Source organism: Manacus candei, unplaced genomic scaffold, assembly GCF_025592945.1.
Source record: "Manacus candei isolate 608988 ecotype Guabito, Panama unplaced genomic scaffold, ASM2559294v1 h1tg000159l, whole genome shotgun sequence".
Classification (NCBI taxonomy): Eukaryota; Metazoa; Chordata; class Aves; order Passeriformes; family Pipridae; genus Manacus; species Manacus candei.
The window spans coordinates 3867264-3887622 of NW_026138207.1; the positions used below are offsets into that span (position 1 = coordinate 3867264).

Consider the following 20359-nt stretch of genomic DNA (forward strand, 5'->3'; position numbering starts at 1 on the left):
GCAGTTTTAAATAGAAGCTTATTCAATTCCAAAACATTGTACTGATATCACATTCCGTTTTCAAATACATTCTGTCGCTTCTTTTCATTTAAAACCAAATGGCTGTAAGTTGTTTTTGGAGAGTCTTTGGAGGTCAATGGCTCATCTCACCAGCCATGGTTAAGCTAACACTGCTTTTCCTGGAGTTTCTCTGCCGGCCTCTACTTGCAGCATTAGTCCTGAACAGCCCAAACAAAAGCCTGAAATATTAACAGGACAAAACCCACTTACTATGCACAAAATGATATTGAACATCAGAATAAAATATGCTTAAAAAGGAAAAAAAGTACTTCCCTCCCCAAACCTCATGGAATGTTAAAAATCAGTGGGAAATATGATTTGTGAGTTGGGTGGTGCTGTTTGAGTCTTCAGTGATGAGAGGAGAAACTTAAAATTCTCAAGTTATTTTTATTCATATTATAATGGTTTCATTTGAAAGAAAGAATATGTGAAACAAATGGGAAACCTATTGAGTCTTATCTGATCATTTCCAAGTGACTTAAAGACATGCACTCTGTCTTCCCTGCATCCACTTGGGCTTTTCATTGAAGTTCTTGAAGACTGAAAATGTCATCTTGTTTCTCTCTTAACAGTTTAACTCTCCCAAACCTCTTCACTGCTACATAACTAAAAAATAAATATTTTCTAGATATATTTTGTGGTGTACACTTCATTAGGCCACATTCCAATCTCCTGGACATGTCCCATTTGCATACCTCATCTGCAATTAGGAAAATACTATCAAAGGGTCGTTACTGTTACATATATAAATATGGTATTTTGATTTAAATTGACACAAACACAGAAGACATTGGACTGCAGTGTTCTTTGCTCAATTACAACTAGCAACCTTGATTAGGGAAAAAATAAATACTCTCCAAGAGAGAGAGTAAAGGCTAACTTCAGAGGGTTTTATATGCTAGTACAAAAATGGCAGATTGACTCATGGTCCATGCAAGATCCATAAACACCTCCCAGCATGTGCAGAAGGCAGGAGATATAAAAACATGCAGAAATTGAAGGTTCTTTTTTCTCCTTTTCTTTAAAAATGTTTATATATTCAAAAGTGAATTATGAATCTTCTGCATAAAACTTGAAGGTGGGATTTTTTGGGGTCTTACAGCATCAAGGGCCTGGCCTGTTACTACTGATCTGTGCCCAGGTCTCTGTGTTGTGCTGCTTTCCAACTCTGTTATGCAGAAATGCAGATGGTTCTACTGAATGAAACAAGTTCCACCCCACATTGTTTCTTAACAGTGAACTTGAATATGGGCACTGATACCTGACATTACCTGCTGGAAGTTCTTGCATGTTTTTGAACAGCATGTCTGCTGTTGAAGGTCATCAGCATCCAGAGACAAGAGTGTGTATAATTATGTTCTAAGGCACTCAGACAAGAAAATCGGGATATCAAAGGAAAAATGGAAACACTTCCAAAGCTGAATACACTCAGTGTTGTTTCCTTAACTTATAATACTATTCTACAATACAAACATTAAAGTTGATTGTGTATTGAAAACTTTTAAGTTCCTTAGTTAAAGATCAAATAGCGAGGAAGAAAACACTTGGGAATACGTTACATAAGGTAGAAATGTATTCAGGAGTATTTAAGACATACTGCCAATGAATTGTGAGCTCTCCATAGCTACCATGTTAGGTAACAGGTTTGTTGCTCTATTAGTTACAGTCGCTAGCACATAATAAGAAGAAAAAAGGCAATTTCAGAAAGTAATTTAGAGGCCTAAGGGAAAGAATTAAATGAAACAAAATAGCTGTCTTGTGTGATTATACTCCACGCCTTCAAACTGTTAACATTTTCACTGAGTTCACAAGTGAATATGATCTTTTTTTACATTTTGCTTATGCAAAAAAAAAAAAAAAGATAATCTAGAACTGCAAACTATATTCAAGCATCTTTCAGAATAATATTAACTGAAAGGGGGAAGACCTATGGAATTTTAGCATGATTTCATAAATCAAACGAATTCGCTAGATGTAGAGGGAAAAAAGTTCTTAACAAGTTACAAAAAATGTTTAACCATACAGTACAGAAAAAGTCTATTAAAAAGAAAAAGTTATTCACTGAGGTGGCTTCTAGTGCTTTATGTATTCTCTATCTCTGTTTTCTAGTCCAATACTTGCTCTGTAATTGCTAATCCAGAAAAAAAATCTCCATGGAGTTTCTTCACCTTCTTTGGGAAAACCTCTTGGCTAGGCTGAAAAGAAATCCTTCAAGTATTCCAAAATCACCTACAGATATCAACAGCGTGGAAAAAGAAGAGAAATTTACTTAGTTTGGCCAAGAAGAATGTAATAAATGGGGTACACCTCATTTGTTTGGAATTTATTAATTGTTTAATTAAATCCATGCTAAATGGAAATTATTAGATAAACTACAGAAGCTAGAAATTAATTCAAAAACCGTGAGCTGGGTGAAAAGAGCTGGCAAACCAGAAAAAGACTGAGATCTCAGGATGAAATGAGAACAATAGTGAAAACAGGTTATTAGCTGGGTTTGCATTGACTTTACACACTATTTCCAAAAAATGACCAAGGCAGGAGTCAGCTAGTGACATTTTGAGTAATCAACACAGATAAAAAGCAAGTACAGGAGGGATGAGTAGCAAGAGTGCTCTTAACTGAAGACTTGGATGGAAATAAACATTTGGTTTTTTAAGTTAGTCATGGGAAAACCACAATCCACAACAGGTTAAGGTTCTGGGAAAGTCAGTCACTGTCCTCAAGTGTGTCAGGCACTGCAAGTCCCATAGACATAGGAAAAACTTGCACCTTCACAGCATGCCCCCAAGACCTCCCCCAGGGCACCCAAAAAGCTGCTTATCACTGTTCAGGGAAGATGCTTTCAAGATGTCAGTAAGGGGGCGATCAGGACAAAGAAGGAGGGAAGACTGAGAAAGCTCCTGCTCCCCAAGAGCACATCATATGGGAGACAGCTGAAATCAGGGAACAAGGAAGGTGGGTTTGAACTAAAGGACATGGCAACAATTAATATATAACCTATAGTCAAAGGGAGATGAGCCTGGGACATGACTATACAGAAGAACAGGCAGGTACCCAGCCTGCAGTGCTAGATTTCTCATTGAGATCTAGAGATGGAATAAAGAAAAAAATTCCTCATCAGTCAGTAATTGTGGTTGATCACTACACTTTTGCTACATTTTCACAGCATGTGGGATTGATTTTCTTGAAAACTTAGCTAAAACTGATGAAAAAATACTGCTTCTATCCAAGCAACTGGTGAGGTGCAACAGATCACTGATAAATGCTGCCTGACACAGTGGCTGGTGTCAGTAAGGAAATGCTTCCAAGTGTCCAACCAAAACCTCCCTGGGGCAGCTTTGAGCCATTCCCATATATCATATCCCTGGGTACCACAGAGAAGAGCTCAGCACCTCTCTCTCCACTTCTCTTCCTAGGGAAGCTGTAGAGAGCAATACGGTCAGCCCTCAGTCTCCAGGGAATCTTTCCATCACTGGAGGTGTTTTAAGGAAAGACTGGATATGGCACTTATTGTCCTGGTCTAGTTGATGTGGTGGTGTTCAGTCATAGGGTGGACTCAATGATTTCAGAGGTCTTTTCCAGCCTCATTGATTCTGTGATTCTCTCCACACTGAACAAAGGCACTGTAAAAAAACCAAAAAAACCCCAAAAGATAAAAAGCACTTCCTGAATTGAGTGGCCCAGAACTGGACACAGTACTCGAGGTGTGGCCTACTCAGCAGTGGTGAAGCCACATCTTGAATCCTGTGTTGAATTCTGGGTCCCTCTGTTCAGGAAGGACAGTGAGGTGCTGGAGCAGATGCAGAGAAGGGCAACAAAGCTGGTGAAGGGTCTGGAACACAAGTCCTGTGAGGAGCAGCTGAGAGAGCTGGGGTTGTTTAGCCTGGAGAAAAGAAGGCTCAGGGGTAACCTTATCACTCTACAACTTCATGGAGGGAGGTCTCTTCTCCCTGGCAACTAGTGACAGGATGAGAGGACACAGTGTTAAGCAGTGCCAGTGGAGGTTTAGGTTGGACATTAGGAAGAAATTCTTCACAGAAAGGGCGATTATACACTGGAATGTGCTGCCGAGGGAGGTGGTGGAGTCACCTTGCCTGGAGGTGTTTAAGGCAAGAATGCACATGGCACTGAGTGCCATGGTTGACATGGTGGTGTTTGGTCATAGGTTGGACCCGATGATCTCAGAGGTCTTTCTGACCTGATCTGTGTTTCTGTGCCCCCGTGTTTCAGTGTTTTGGGATCTGTGACTGTCTCTCCCCTGACGAACTCCACCGTGAGCCCCCAGGGGCGGCCGGGCCCCCCCGCTGCTGCAGCGCCCCCTGCCGGCGGGCGCGGAGGGCGCCGCGGCCCGGCCCCGCCCCCGTCTCTGCCGCCGCCGCCGCGCACGTGACCCGGCCCCGCCTCCCGCCGCCGCCGCCGCCATTGGCGGGGGGAGCCCGGCCCGGCCCCCCGGCCCGCGCCCGCCGCCCCGGAGCTGCCGAGCGGTGAGTGCGGCCGGCGGGGCCCGCGCGCCCCCGCTCCCGCCCGCGGGGCCCGCCGCGCTCCCTCCCTCCCCCTGCGCCCCGCGCCCGGGCCTTCCCCTTGAGCGGACCCCGCCGCGCGCGGGGCGACGGCAGCCGGTGCCGGCGCGGGGGGAACAAAACCGGCGGGGCCGCGCACGGCAGGGAGGGAGAGGGGAGGCGGCGGGGGAGAGCGCCCGGCGGGGCGGGAATGAATGGGCGGGCGGCGTTCCCCCCGGCGCCGGCAGGGCCGGGCAGCGCGGAGCCGGGAGCGCCGGGCCCGCAGGCACCCGCTGCCCGCGGGAAAGTTACAGCGGTGCCGGCGGGGCGAGGGGCGGGACGGACACGCTGCCGGATCCGCTGTCCTGGGATAGCGAGTACGGCACGGGACGTGTCCCCGCCGGGACCAGGCCCTTCCCTGATGACAGAAATAGCTGCCAGGAGCGGCTGCGTCGCACGTGGGAGCAGGGAAGCAGGTGCAGAGCCAGGGCTCACAACGTGCACGATTCTGGGACGCATGTCCTGGGAGGAGCGGCTCAGGGAGCTGGGGGTGTTTAGCCTGGAGAAGAGGAGGCTCAGGGGTGAGTGATCTTATCACTTTGCAACCATCTGACAAGAAACTGTAGCCAGGTGGGGATCGGCCTCTTCTCCCAGGCAACCAGCGACAGCATGAGAGGACATAGTCTCCAGCAGCGCCAGGGGAGGTTTGGGTTGAACATTGGGAAGAAATTCTTCGCAGAAAGGGTGATTAGATGCTGGAATGGGCTGCCCTGGGGGGTGGTGGAGTCACTGTCCCTGAAGGTGTTTAAGGAAAGACTGGATGTGGTACTGAGTGCCATGGTCTAGTGGACGTGGTGGTGATCAGTCATAGTTGGACTTGATGATCTCAGAGGTCTTTTCCAATCTAATTGAATTCTCTGGTTCTGTGAATTGTTTATAAGTGAGGAATATAGAAACTTTGGATTTCATTTTTCTCTTACGTAATCTCCCCTCGAACCCCATTTGCTTTCAGAGCAGTGTAAATGCAATTCTTACCCTCATGTCACCAAGATTCTCAACCTTAATTCACAGTTCCTGACTAGATTAAATACTCTAGTGGGTCCAGTGGCACTTCACCAGCTCAGGTTCAGCACTGCAGCAGTAGCATTTCTGGGGCCGTTTTTGGAAGCCATGTATGTGGAATTGTGAACTTGGAGTTAGAAATCCTTGTCAGAATTACATGGAGTTAATTTTTTTCTATCCCCAGTCTGTCATAGATACATTGATTTTACTCTGCAGCTTAGACTGTTATTAGATCTTGTGTTGAGAACTAATATTATTCTCTTGATGAAGAGAATTGTCAGTCTCATAATGAAGAGCGAAATCTTGCAAAAGAGCTCCAGTTCTGGCCACTTTGTTTCTTAAATCATTTGCATGTGCATCAAGTATTGTCACTTTGCAACTCTCCTGTAACCTGAACGTTTCCTGAAAACATGGCACCTCATAATATAGCCATTTCATTCCTGGATCTGGTGTCTCCCATATTCTCAGCATATCTTAGCATTCAGTGGCTGGTTGGGTCAGGGTGTTTGTGCCTTGTTTAGGTGTGGTTTTAAAGACCTGGTTCAGCAATTGTTGCTCATGGAACTTAGCCCAAATAGATTGACTGTTAGCTGGGAGTTCAGATGTGAAGATGCAGTCAAATTCCTGTGGACGCTTCTGGATTAGCAGGAGCATAGTGCTGCCTGTCCTGATCATAGTGCATTGGAAGCGACCCCCATACCTGCCATGTGCATTGTGAAGCGCCTGCTCTGCCACACTCTGGGGATGTTTGTGTGCAGCTTCCTCTGGTAGCTAAACTTCTGTTTGCCAGTCACAACACAGGGATGTAGCTTCAAGAGAAGCACCATGCTGCCACCAGACTGCCATTTACTTTTTGGCACTGCAGAACATGTCACTTTTCCTTTTGCTCAAACACAGCAGTAGTCTGGATCTGCTCCTGCTAGCAGAGGCAGTGAAGCAACTATCAAGCTTTCTTGTGCTGGGAACACACTTACCATTGGCCCTCTTCACTGATAGAGGATATTGCTGATCTGGTTGCCTATACAAAACTTCCAAGGCTGATGAAAATTAAACAGTGATCCTTCCTGTGCAGGGGCTGATATAGGGAAACCAATGTAGTTGCAGAGCGTTGCAGAAAATCACAGGGTTTTCTTCTGGAGGGTTTTCCCAGTTATGGTGGTGTCATTGATGTGTGTTGCATGTCCTCTGTCTGCTTGAGTCTCACCAGGCTTGATTATTTATTGAGAGGAAAAGAGTTCTAGAGCCTTCTGCCAGTGAGAACCAAGACAGCCTTATCTGAGCAATGATATGATGGACTACTTGTTGCTGTGTTCTGAAATTCTTCATGGAATATTAAAAGCAACCTGTAATTTTCTGTGCTCGCAGGCAGTCTACATCTTTAGATTTGAGCCCTGACTGCTTCCCTCTCGTGCTACCTCATGACAGTTACAGCTTAACCTCTGTAGAGGAAAAATGCAGACATATATTAAATGTTGCAACACTGAGTGTAGAGTGTGTTTATTAAAAATTATCAGGAATGATTGGTAGACTCGTAGCTATGAAATTGGAATGAAATTGAGAAGTGGACACAGGTTGTTCGCTGCCAGAGTCAGTGTTGTGCCATTCCCTGTGTGGACTCGTTCTTATATGTAATATCTCCTGTGCATTTCTTTTTTTCCACGGGGAGGTTTCTGAAAGGCTGCAGGAATTATGGCTTAATCTTTAGTGAGATCCTTATGGAAGATGGGATGTGGAATCCAGGAACTGTTTCTGAAGTGCCTGTGTGTGTTGACTGGGAAGACATCAGGAGATCTCTCCGCTTATGCATTAGCTTAGGACACTCCTATTTCTCAGTCTAACATGAGCTCAACAGGGATTTCTGATGCTGTTTGACTCTGCTCTGCAGTTGCCCTGCAATATATGTAACCAACTTTTGGTTGATAAGTTTGCATTTATCTCATTGCCTCTGACTTCTTGGGTGCTTCTGTCTGCTAAATCATGACTTTAATCTCTTGGGTGCTGAGCACCAAGCAAGAAAATAGTGATGGTTGTTCTTTTCTAGGTAGATAAGTGTCCTCATTTCCAATCCTTTCCCCCTGCTATTCTTCTGTTTTTCCTGTGATGGAGAAGATTATGGCCAGGACTGCAGTGTAGGGGACAAGGAACTGGTGTAAGGATCTTCAGCATCTCTGTGGAGCGAGGAGAGAGCTGATGGTAGGAACCTTTGTATGTAGGTTCTAGACGTATGTAGGTTCTAGACGTGTGAAAGAAGGGGGGGGGATAGGTGGCTGATGGAGCAGGAGAGACTGGTGGTCCCACCATTGAGACTTCTGTATCTCTTCGAGCAGCTTTTAATGTGAGTGATGGCCATTGATTTGTGTCACTTCAGGTCATCTAAGAGCTGAGTTGGTGCTGATGCTGTTACTGTGCTTGACATCTGTGGATATAGTGAGCTTGTAGACAGAAGCACTTATCTGTTCAGGTAGATTTCAGTGGAAAACTTCATGTCCTAGGAAGACTGAATGAGTCTTGGCTGCCTTAAGTTTAGTATTGCAAACTTCAGAATCTTAGTTGAATCACAGTATTTCGTTTTGAACTGGAGGCAGGATGCAGACACAGGACAAGCATAAATGCTGGGCTTCAGGCTTCTGCTTCGATTGTAATGTGTTCTCGGAGCAGATAATTAGTTCTGTTTGGCTGCATCTGTATTTGTTTTCTCAGTGTTGCAGCCATGAAAAGTGAGAAAAGTAGGAGGGGATGCAGAAAGACCAATTAAGGAATGCGTTGTGCTTTGTGGTGTTGAAGTGGCATGCAGCCTCAGCTGTAGCCACTGCTGCACTGCATATCCTGTAATTGAGAGTTTGTGTAGGGGCGATGCTCAACTGTTCTTTTTACAATATATGTATGGCCTGGCAGAGTGTTCAGCAAAACAGAGTGGCCTGGGGCCTGCACAGCAGTTATCTATATGTGCATGGGTGGCAGCTTCTTTGTTGCTCCCAGGAGTATTCAGGCAGGCCTGAGACATACTCTAGTGGCCATCTCCCTTCTGCTTTGTTTCATGGGGGACCTGCTCATGGCAATTTGATCTTCATCCTGAAATTCATACTCTTCCTCAAAGGGCTTCAGAAGGCTAGAATGATGTTTGGATTAAGTACTTGGTCCCATTCTCTACAGTGCACATGGAGCACCCTGACAAATTGATTACACCAGTTATTTTCTTTACCCTTTTTATGGGTTTGAGTTGGAGCAGTGCAGATCTAGTTCCCTTTAATGTCTGTAGTAGTTCATTTACACTGAGGGAGTGTGGTCCATCTCTCTTAGTGTTGCCAAAAAGATGCTGCTGAGCACAGATTCCATCACAGTTCATGCAGGTCCAAAGCCATGGAGACCTGGTTACTGAGCATATGCTTTCTAGACTGGCTGGCTCTGCTGGTGTGGAACTGTTTAGGAAACAGTGATGTGTTGTTCCTTACACTTTCACCCAAATACAGGACCTAGTGCAGAACAAGTTCTGGTGCAGGAGTAGGCGGCAAAGAGCAGTGTGAAGCAGACGTTTATCTGTGTGATAAACCTGAGTATAGAGGAGAGCATCAAACAGAGCCATGTAGAGACAGTGGCATTGGAGCTCAAAGAGAGAAGGGATCAGGAGGGATTGACAGGACAGTCTTTCAGACTAGCTGTTTAGATATATGCTAAGTGAACCAGCAACATCTCAGAGTTCATTCCTTCAGAAGTGTTTCAACAAATTTAAATTGACAGCATGAGTTAGTAGTAGCTCAGTGCTGTTTAAGTTTGTTACTAATCTCACAGTAACTATTCTAAAACTAGATTTACTGTTCCATATACTCATGGCCTAAGATGCTGCAGTAACAAAGAATTGTCTTGCTCAGTAGTATGCCTTAAATAGATAGAGATTTCAACAGAAGAGGCAGTTTCTTCAGTGACTGCCAGCTACAGTGGGCTGAAGTTACAAAACTACAAATGCTGAGTGATGGCAGTGTGAGAGCTCTTTAATGTTATTTCTTATGTTATTTTTTATGCCAAAGGCTTGAATGTCAAGACCTTTGGATTTCTGGGCTGTGCCTGTAACTTCTTTGGTTCCAAAATACTCTTGTGGTCAAAAAAGCTTAGCAGCAACTTGGACAATTTTTGGAAGGGAGCCAGGGACTCTTTCTCACTGTTGTATTTGGAAAGAAAATGGAAAGTTTCATCATAAGGTAAGATAGAACTGAATAAAAGGAGAGGATGGGAGATAGGGAGTGTAGTTGAGTGAATTACAGAAAACTGCAGAAATGGCAAAAGTTAGGTGATGTGCAAAGGGGAGGGAAGTTGTGAAGAGAATAGCAAATATTGTCTGGTAGACTTTGTTGTAAGCTGTGGTAAATTCAATTTGGAAAATCCTTTTTTGTTTTCTAGAGAGAAGAAAATGGATAATTCAGGATTACCATCAATTTTGGAATTGACAAATTCCCTTTCAAATCTAAAAATGTGATTAGTGCAGTATGTCCTAATTACGTTCTGCTGTGATTTGGTAAAAAAAGCCTCCTTTTTATTTACCTTGTATAAGCAATTCAGAATTTTTGGCTTCCAAATTGAAATCTTCCATTCCTACCATCGTGCCAAATCCCCCAAACAAAACATACACTGTAATTCATAAAGACTTGAAGGTCTTTTGGAGTGTTAAGTAAGACATGACGTGCTTTGGGTTTTTACAATTGGCAAGTTATTTGCTCTTGCAGTTACAGACCACTGTACTCTATCTTTCTGTTTTGTTTTGATCTTTTACAGGAATAAAAAGTTGTTTTAAGACTTCAGGAAGTGTTTCATGGTCAACACTGAATGTGGTATGGACTACATTTTGAGGTGTCTTTTGTATGGCTGCTGGTAGCACTGGGAAACTGCAACTTACACCCCGAAGGTCCTCCCACTTCAGTGTTTGTGGAGCAGTGCACTTCTCATGTGCAGCTGGACTGCAGTTGGGTGCTGTGCATTTGTCTCATAGTTGTAAAGTAGGATCCTTCTTAAAGCTCTGTCTGTGGTCCTGCTATGTTTCCCAATTGGAAATCTACCTGTTCCTGTGACTTAATGTGAAGTGTGTATGCACACTGCATGCAAAGAAGTTGTTCCATGAGCAACTGAGCTAGTGAACCTTTATTTCTTAGGGATTTGTGTCCTCTGCTTCTCAACCTGTCCCTCTTTCTTGTTTTTTTTGCTGTATCCATCTCATCCTTTAGCAGCACTGCTAATTTGCTTTCATTCTGTCCCTGCCCCAAACCCAAAGCATCTCACTGCTGTAGTATTTTTAATTGTCTCTTTCTCCCTAATTACGAGCTGAATCAGACACTGCTTGTTCTGCGTGTTTTTGCATACTGACCATTTGTGCAGAGGCTAAACAGAACCAGGCACTGTGAAATGACATATTCGGCTGTAGCCTCAGTGGAGGCATTGCTTTCATTCTCTTCTCAGTTCCTGATTTTCTTGAAATGTGTAGAAATGTAAAACAAGGCTGGATTGCTTTGTCTAGTTTGATTGGCGTTGACTATAGGGCAAAGTGTTTGTGTAAGCCTCATTTCCATGAGAAACAAGGGTAAAAATGCCTTAGGAATAAATTAAGGAAACTTGCTTGAATGCATATTTTTAGATTTGTTTTTAGTCTAATATATATTTAGACAGGAAAATTAGTGTTGAAATGACACAAAGATTTTGAGTGTTTTGAAGCAGTGTGTCTTACAAGACCCCCCAAAATTAGGTTGATGGCTTAGCATGATAATCATGTAACAACTGTTTAATTTCAACTTAGAGAAAAAACCCTGTTCATTTCACTTAAATGTCCAACAGTATGGTTTTCAGCTTATTGTAGTAGCTGATCCAGATAAATTCTGTTGGAAATAGTGGAATCTAGCCAAATCATTAAAAGACAATTGCATTTCAGATGCTGCATTTCTGGGGGGGGTTGTGTTTGTTTTTGGGGTGCTCGTTTGGTTGGTTGATTTATTGTCGAGGTTATTTTGTTGTTAGTTTGGTTTTTTTTCAGGTCTTACAAATGCAATAATTTTGAGAAATTCTCATCTTTCTCTTTGTAGTGAGGCAAAAAATGCTTTTGATACATAGGACTGTCAACTACACCAACTGAAAAAAACACCCTGTTGTTTTTCTTAAATAGTATTTTTGTTGTTATTAGGGCAGCAAATGAAATAATGGAATGGAAACGATTCTTTTTATAATGGATAAAGTTTTTATGATCAGCAGCATTTGTTTTTCATGTAATTAGTGAAAGGAAAACAGTGTTTAACAGATGAAAACAGGGCCTAGGATTTAGGCTGCTGTTTTCTTGAATTTTTTTTGTCTTTGTCAAAAATTGCTGATTTGTTTTGAAATTTAATGATGAAGGTGTGTTTTTGAAATGTCTTTATCTCAGTGGCAGTATTTCAAAGGACTTTCTGTTTTCAGTTTACGTGTGTAATGGAGAAAGCAAGTCAGGTTTATCAAGTGAAATATCACCTGGGTTCTTTTTTTTTATCGTTTGCTTCCAGATTTTTTACAGAGGTAGGAAAGCCTATTATTAAATATTAGCTTTGTTTTTTTCAAGCTCAGCTGATGTAAAATGAATTCCAGAGTTGGAGACACCTATGTTTGTATTTCTTTATGAAGTTGTTAGTACCTGTGCAAAACTTAGGCTTTCTAAAAAGAGGCGTGGGAGGGGAAAAGTGCACCTGATTATTTAGGAATGACAAAGAGTTGAAATTAACATGGACAACTGACTATACAGATTTTTTCCTTTATTGCAGAAACTGAAACTTCCTCTTTAAAAGGTGCAGTGCTGTGAAAACTGTTACTGACCGTAGAAAAATGGACATGTTGCAGATACTCCGTAAAACCACAGAACGCTTAGAGTGTGACCACTGCAGCTTCAGAGGAACGGACTATGAAAACATACAAATTCATATGGGTACCGTTCACCCAGAGTATTGTGACGAAATGGATGCTGCTGGTTTGGGTAAACTTATATTTTATCAAAAGAGTGCAAAACTGTTTCACTGCCACAAATGCTTCTTTACCAGCAAGATGTATTGCAACGTGTATTATCACATCAAAGCACAGCATGCAGCACCTGAGAAGTGGAATGAGGAGCGGAAGGAACAACGGGTAGAAGGAGATTCAGATTCATCCAAAAAAAGTGTCACATTGGAGCCACAGAAACCTACCCTTTCCCCTGAGTCGCACAAACCTGCCCTTTCTCCTGAACTCCCCAAATCTGAACCTGTTGTTTCCCCCAAGCTTCAGAAATCTTCTGCGTCTCCAGAGCCCCAGATATCTGCTCAGGTGACTTCCTCAGAGGCAGACAAGTCAGCCCAGACTTTATCCCCAGATCCAGAAAAATCAGCCCAGGCTACATCTCTGGATCCAGAGAAGTTAGCCTCAGCTGTGTCCCCTGATCCACAGAAGCCATCCCCACCTGTGTCCCCCGATCAACTGAAGCCATCTCCTGCTGTGTCCCCTGACCCACAGAAGCCATCTCCTGCTGTGTCCCCTGACCCACAGAAGCCATCTCCTGCTGTGTCCCCTGACCCACAGAAGCCAGCCCCAGCTGTGTCTCCAGAGCCCCGGCGGCATTCCCCAGCTGTGTCTCCAGAGCCCCGGCGGCATTCCCCAGCAATGTCTCCAGAACCCCGGCGGCATTCCCCTGCTGTATCACCAGAGCCCCGGCGCCATTCTCCTGCAGTGTCTCCAGAACCCTGCAGATATTCCCCAGCTGTGTCACCAGAGCCAAAGAAACCTACTCCAGCAGTATCCCCTGAACCGCGGAGGTATGCCCCAGCTGGGTCTCCTGAGCCACGGCGGCATCCCTCCCAAATGCGTAGGCCTGCTTCTGCTTCTCCTCCTGAAACCCGGAGACCTGCTTCTGCAGTTTCACCGGAGTCATGGAGACCTGGTCCGACTGTTTCCCCTGAGCCCTGGAGGTCTCACGAGGTGCAAAAGTCTCCGACGGTTTCTCCCTGGGCTCCAAAGCCTGCCATGTCAGTGTCCATAGAGTCCCGGAGGTCTGCCCCTGAGTCTCGAAGGCCTGGCCCTGTTGTGTTGCCAGAACCTAGGAGGGTTGTTTCTGACTCGTGTAAGTCTACGTCGTTTTCTGAATCCCAGAAGTCTACTCTTGTTTCTTCTGAGCCATGGAAACCCATCTCATCTGTTTACCCTGAAGGCTGGAAACCTGTTCTGTCCCCTGATACATGGAAGCATTCTCCCCCTGTTTCTCCTGAGCTTCGAAAGTCTAGTCACACTGTTTCCTCAGACTCTTGGAAGCCTCCTTTCTTTCCTGAGGTCCGTAAGCCCGGTATTTCAGTATCTCCTGAACCTTGGAAACTCTCTGAGTCACGGAAATCTATGTATTTTTCTGAAACTCAGAAATCCACCTCTGCTGCTTCGTCTGAGATTCAGAAACGGGCTCATTTCCCTGAACCTCGGAAAAGAGTGCTGTTCCCAGAGTCTCGTAAATCTAATCCTACTGCCTCTACTGATGTCCAGAAACGTACCGTCTTTTCTGAGCCCCAGAATCAAATATCTACTTCTGCTTTTTCTACCGAAGGTCAAAAACAAGCCCTGTGTTCTGAAACCCAGAAATCAGCTCTTGTTTCTTCTGAAGTCCAGAAGCACGCCCTATTTTCTGAAGCCCAGAAATTTGCTCCCATTTCCTCTGAAGTTCAGGAGTCTACTTCCTTTCCAGACTCTCAGAAATCCACATCTCCTGAAATTCAGAAACATGGCCTCTTTACTGAGTCCCAAAAACCTACTCCTGTTTCTCCTGAGACACCCAAACAAGTTGTTTTCACTGACTCCCAGAAATCTACTATTTCCCCTGATGTTCAAAAGCACGCTGTATTTTCTGAGATGCAGAAGCCTGCTGCTGCTTTATCCTCTGATGTCCAGAGACATGCTGAAACTACTGTACCTTCTGAAATCCAGAAGAATATCCTGTTTTCCGAGCCTCACAAGTCTGCTTCAGGCTTTTTCTCCGAGCCCCAAACACCTAGTGAGTCTGGCGAGAGTGACTTTCTTTCTCACACTTTAGATGATCAGAAACCACTGGATGACTTATTCTCACAGGATGAACAATCATTATTAGCCAAAGAATCACCAGAAGACATGCTATATTCATGCCCAAAAAAGAAGCCCAAGAAGGAAAACCAGGAGAACTCAGATTCTGAACTAAATATCAGTGAGTGTGGAAAAACAGAGTTGGACTCAATGGAGATAAAGGAACAAGAATCCAACAGTGACCAAGAGCAATATGATATGGAGTCATCTGATTATGGCAAAGAGAGCAAAATGGATGCAACTACTCCCACGCAGCCACAGTGTGTGCTGCAGTTTACTGAAGAAAAAGAGGCTTTCATCTCTGAGGAAGAAATAGCAAAATACATGAAGCGTGGCAAGGGAAAGTATTACTGCAAAATTTGTTGCTGTCGTGCAATGAAAAAAGGTGCTGTCTTGCACCATTTAGTTAACAAGCATAATGTTCAAAGCCCATACAAGTGTAAAATATGTGGCAAAGCTTTTCTCTTGGAGTCTCTTCTTAAAAACCATGTTGCTGCTCATGGTCAAAGTTTGTTGAAGTGTCCCCGTTGTAATTTTGAATCAAATTTTCCTCGAGGCTTTAAGAAACATTTAACCCATTGCCAAAGCCGTCATAGTGATGATGCACCTAAAAAACACTTGGACAACCTTGAACCGCTTGAAGAACAAATTTAATCTTTTTTTCTCCTTGTGCTAGAAAAGCTAAATTTACAGAAGTGTTCAAAGTGTTACTGTATGTTAACCAAGTAGTTTAGCTGATCTGACAAGTCAGAAGATGCATGGTTTATTGTGCTATGTTTACCTTGTCTTTTATAGCTGTATTACTGAAGAGATTTACTTTTGAAAGTCATTTTAAATACGTGTTCATGTCTTTGTATTACCCATCAGTAGAGTCATATTTTATTTTTCAGATGTACTATGTTTTTGAAACCAAAATGGATACAAAATAGTTTTGTAAAGATTTGTAAAACGTATAGGCAATTAAGGACTGGAATGTCAAGCAATCCATATTTTCCTGTGAAGACAACTTGTTTTTTCACATTTGTTAAATGTTGTATTTTTCAAAATGTTTTTATCAAGTTCTCAAATCTAAAATTCTCACTAAATTGAATGTGAATGAGCCAGGTATGAGAAACTACCAGTGTCCTGGAATAATGATGCCCTGACGTTGTAATTGAGTGTATAGTCAATTGTTGGAAATTCATTGCACTCAATTCTTCAACTTACTTGTCTCAGATTTAGAAGCATCAAGGTACCTATTTTGTGATTCTGTGTTTTGGCCATGTTTTAAGCATGTACTAATATACATTAAATTGATAGATTAACGTCAGACTGTGTATAGCTCAACACTTTCTCTTGATGATTCAGATGTTTGTAATGTCAGACAACCTCTAATTTTCTTGTATTTGGTGAAATGTTATGCTTTAATGTTTTAACAATAAAAAGAAACCCAACCTGGTGTTAGCCATTTTCCTTTTTGTTTTTTGGTTTTTTTTTCAAATCAAGAATGAAACCTTTCATGTTCAACATATTCTCTTCTAAGTATCTTTGGCAACAAGAGATGCAGAATTACTGAGGAGTTCTGCTCTGAATGCTTCAACTTCCTAGTCATCAGCCTGTGAAAGAAGGGTTAGTCTAAATTTCATGTCTGTTTTAGAAAAACACATCATATGTAAATGAAGGAAAACATACAAAACAAGAATTTGTGCATTGTTATTTAGCATGCTGTCCTGTGTGATTTGCATATTATCTGTTAAAAAAGCACAAGTACTTTATAATTCAGAAGGAATACAGATTTTAAGTGGAGGTATCACAAGGAAGGTTTAATTCTTTTCAGGCTAAATTATGCATATACTTAAGGTGTTGTAAGTATTGGTTTAGAATATGAAGGTGTTAAATAGTAAAAAAGTCTTCGAGTGTAAGGTCCCATCAAAGAGCTCTAGGTTGGTTTGACTGAAGACGGTACTTTATTCCTTTTGTCTTTCAAGTGTTCTGGAAGTATGGCAACAGGTATTTAAAGCTCTGTACTTCAATGATTTCTCAGCACTGCCTATTTAGAGAAGGAGTTAACTTCCTACCGTGTCCATAGAAATAACTTGAATGCATTCTGTGACTTACTAAAAACCAACAGAAATAATTCACTTGACAACATAGAATCATAGATTCATTCTCTACTTCCTAACTATTAGCAAATACTATTTCTTGCAATGACAAATAATACACATTGACGAAAGTCAGCATAGTGAAATAATTTCCTAACTCTATAGTATATCCTTAATATATACTTGAGTATAACACAATATTCAACTTTCAGATTCTCTGAATTTTTAAAGGAGGTTACTTTAATAGGTAAGCATATGACTGAAAAAATGCTTCTGTATGGACTTTTAGGCAGTTTCTTTTATACATTCCCTATCCTTGGAGATAAATCTTTTCTCTGTATGCTTGGAAGGATGCAGGTTTCAGTCACTTTCACAAAGAATGGATGAGGGAAAGTACAAAATGAAAACAGAATAAAGAAACACCAGAAAGATGTTAGCTGTGGCCATACATGCTATACGAACTTACCTTCATCTTTTTATTGTAAAAAGAGGTTAATAATTGTATGGAATGTCCAGTCATGTTTTCAAAGTGCATTTTCACAAGCATTCTCTCAAACTAAAAGTAGTCTGTAGAGAACACATTTCATATTTGGGAAGAGATTCTTGCAATTACTAGTTTCAGTAATATTTTCTCTTATTCCAGCATACCTAAGAGTATCTATATATATATATATCTGGTATACCTGTCTAGGTATACCTGTATGTTACTTAAGCTCTAGGTCAAAAAATCATATAGAATGTTACCTAGAATGTGAACTTATATATAATGGTAATGGTACTGGTTGGTGTTATATTAATGATTAATTGGGGGGGAGGAAATATTTTTAAAATCTGAAGACCATTTAGGGTTCAGTGTTTAAAATAAGAATTATGGACTTCACAATTGCCTATTCTGAGAAAGATTATAAGAAGAATTAAATTTTAATTCATATAGTAGAAACCAAGTCAAAGGAATTCTTGCTAATTTGTTCAGGTTACAGAATCTGCTGGGAACTTGCTGGTTTTTTCTTGTGTTGTTGATTTAGTCTGTTGATCTGACTTGTCTTGCAGCTGCAAGTGCTGGTGCAATGGAAATAAGTGTGAGGGGAACATTTCTTCTGAAGGTAGAGGCCCAAGTCCAGAAGGGACAGTGAGCTCAGGTGGGCTTATGGTAACTCAGAAACTGCACCCTCCGTCACAGACATACTAGCTAAGTTGCTCATCTGTGATGTCTTGGCAACTCAATTGCATTATTTCTTCACATCTGCCTCTTACCTGTCAGTTGTCTGCTGGGTTGGTCTTTTCTTTCGCTGCCTCTCTACCTTTGTAGTCTATGTTACTGAATGCTCCAGGCAAGATTCTTCTTAGGCCTCGTGAGAGAGTGCCAAAGCCACAAGTGCTAACCCCTGACAAAAAGGATAAATTGTGTGTGTATGCTTAGTGTTTCATTAGCTGAGCTCAGAGCCTTGGAATCATAGCTGAGACGTGCTGTTCTGTTGAAGCTGCAGGGTAACTCTCATTGTACCTGGACAGTCCGTGACTGCAACAGAGGTTTGTATAGGTATCAAAACTAGATGTTCTGATTCCCCGTCTCAAATGCTTGTGTTAATATTAACTCTTCAAAGTGCACAGCCGTCTGGAATGTCAGACTAACGCTTCCCCCTTTTGTGTCTGTGAACATTTGACTGTTCCTAACTAGAAGTACATAGATGTCCGGATGCTGTACCTTTCAAGCTCCAGAGTTTAAGCAAAACAGTGGAGAAGCAGGCACTGATTCCCAGTGGCTTTCTCCAGTGCTGCAAGAGAAAATTTAAAAATAGTTTTCTCTTTGTATACTCAGCATTTAGTTTCATTCCTTATTCTCCTCCATGCACAGCTGTAGAACTTGAAGCATATTGAGGAAAACCAGTTCCTTTTAAGTAACTTCCAAACCTGCATTTTAAAAGTGAAAAGAAAAATAAATCATTTAAATCTAATGATGAAAATGAAATGCTTGTATTAAGAATAAAGATACCTAACATAGGTACCTGTCATTGTGACTTGGTAGAAGACTAGAAGTTTTACCAGTTACAGCATCCATACGTCTATGTACTTCTAGTTAGGAATAGTCAAATGTTCACAGACACAAAAGGGGGAAGCTTCTGGCAGCTTCTCAGAGAAGGCCGCCATCCTTCTGTAGCCCCTCACTACTAAAACCTGGCCATGCAAAGCCAACATGTAAGTGCTGCCTTAGTGGAAAAAACTTGAACAAGGAAAACATGGGACTGTTACTGGGTGGGGTGAGTGGATTGGTGACTGCAGACACAGAGAAGTCTGAGGTACCTAGTGCCACCTTTGTCTTGCCCTCACCAGCAAGGTCTCCCAGGCCTCTGTGATTACTCCAAGGGTTGAAGGAGTGGAATTACTACCATTAGAGAGGGTTGAGTTGGGAGTTACTCAATCTCAACTCGTACAAGTCCATGGGACCCTATGGATGGTGTCCCAGGGTACTGTGAGCATTGGCTGATGTCTAAGGCAGTTGTATCTTTGATGGAGTTATCACTGGCATTCTATGAACATTAATACTTATGGTGACTCTGAGGACAGAATCTTTTTGAAAATTGAAGCAGGCTGATGTACATCTTAAAGCTTCTTCAGTTCTCCCTCTTCCTGCAGAGTTTCCAAATATGTAACATTATAAAGGTTCAGCAATGCAGTTGCTACAGACGTGAGTTGGCTTGGTGGTGCTGTTTTGTTACGGAGAACAGGAAAGCTGGTAAGGACCAAATGAAGAGTTTGGAGAAAATGAGCTCTGCAGTTGAAATTATATCTCAGCATGTCAGTAACACACATATTGGTACTACTGCCTCATAGGTGGGACAGAAGGTTTTTACATGAAGACATATGTGCACTAAAGAGATAATGTAATGACCTTTCTGATGTGGCTCTGGCTTAAGGGGTTACTGCTCTCAGCTGTCTGATTCCCTTTGTCTGTGCACTGTTCCTTAACCCCTTTTTGTTGAACTGTCCACCTGTGTGATTTCTAAAGCAGAAACTAGTCTCTTAAAATGTCTTGTCTGTAAATAGTTTTTTTTCAAAACCAGAATAATTTGTAAGTGCCTGCATTTATGGCTAAATGAAGCATCCCACTGTGGTGCAGATGGGGTATTAACATCCAGAAGGGGCAGAAGAAGTCAGGTTGGACTGAATGGTAGGTAGCAATTAAATATTTCTAAGCAAAAGAGCACACACATAATAGGAAAAATTTATTCCAAAAGGGGTATTCAGCCAGACAGTCTAGACTGGGAGTCTAGTGGTGGAGTCACCATTCTGGAGGTATTTAAAAGACATGTAAATGTGACACTTGGGGACATGGTTTAGTGGTGGACCTGGCAGTTCTACATTTACAGTTGGACTTGATGATTTTAGAGGTCTTTTCCAACCTAAACAGTTCTATGATTCTGTGATTCAGTGTGTAGCCATGATTCTGTGATTCTGTGTGTAGCCTGTGTGGACCAACTGCATGTCACCTCAGGTTTCTTCCAGGACCCTGTCACTGAGTACTCTGGGACTTGTATCAGCTGAGCCACAGGCCTCCCTGTTAAATGAAATGCTTTCCACATCATT

The 20359-nt window shown here is 42.4% G+C and overlaps 1 protein-coding gene across 7 annotated transcripts; it reads left to right on the forward strand.

The window, feature by feature from the left end:
- The first annotated feature begins 4464 nt into the window (after window positions 1-4464).
- On the forward strand, window positions 4465-16131 carry CHAMP1 (chromosome alignment maintaining phosphoprotein 1). 7 transcript variants are annotated; one of them, XM_051772734.1, is made up of 3 exons: window positions 4477-4544; window positions 10389-10444; window positions 12389-16131. In XM_051772734.1, exon 3 carries the CDS (start codon window positions 12450-12452, stop codon window positions 15345-15347), a length of 2898 nt encoding a protein of 965 aa, XP_051628694.1. In that variant the 5' UTR covers window positions 4477-4544; window positions 10389-10444; window positions 12389-12449; the 3' UTR covers window positions 15348-16131. The 7 variants fall into 7 exon arrangements, with proteins under 7 accessions (XP_051628693.1, XP_051628694.1, XP_051628692.1 ...); XM_051772732.1 differs by lacking the exon at window positions 4477-4544 and adding an exon at window positions 4754-5035 and having other exon boundaries at window positions 9647-10518; XM_051772737.1 differs by lacking the exon at window positions 4477-4544 and adding an exon at window positions 5121-5140.
- The last annotated feature ends 4228 nt before the right edge of the window (window positions 16132-20359 follow it).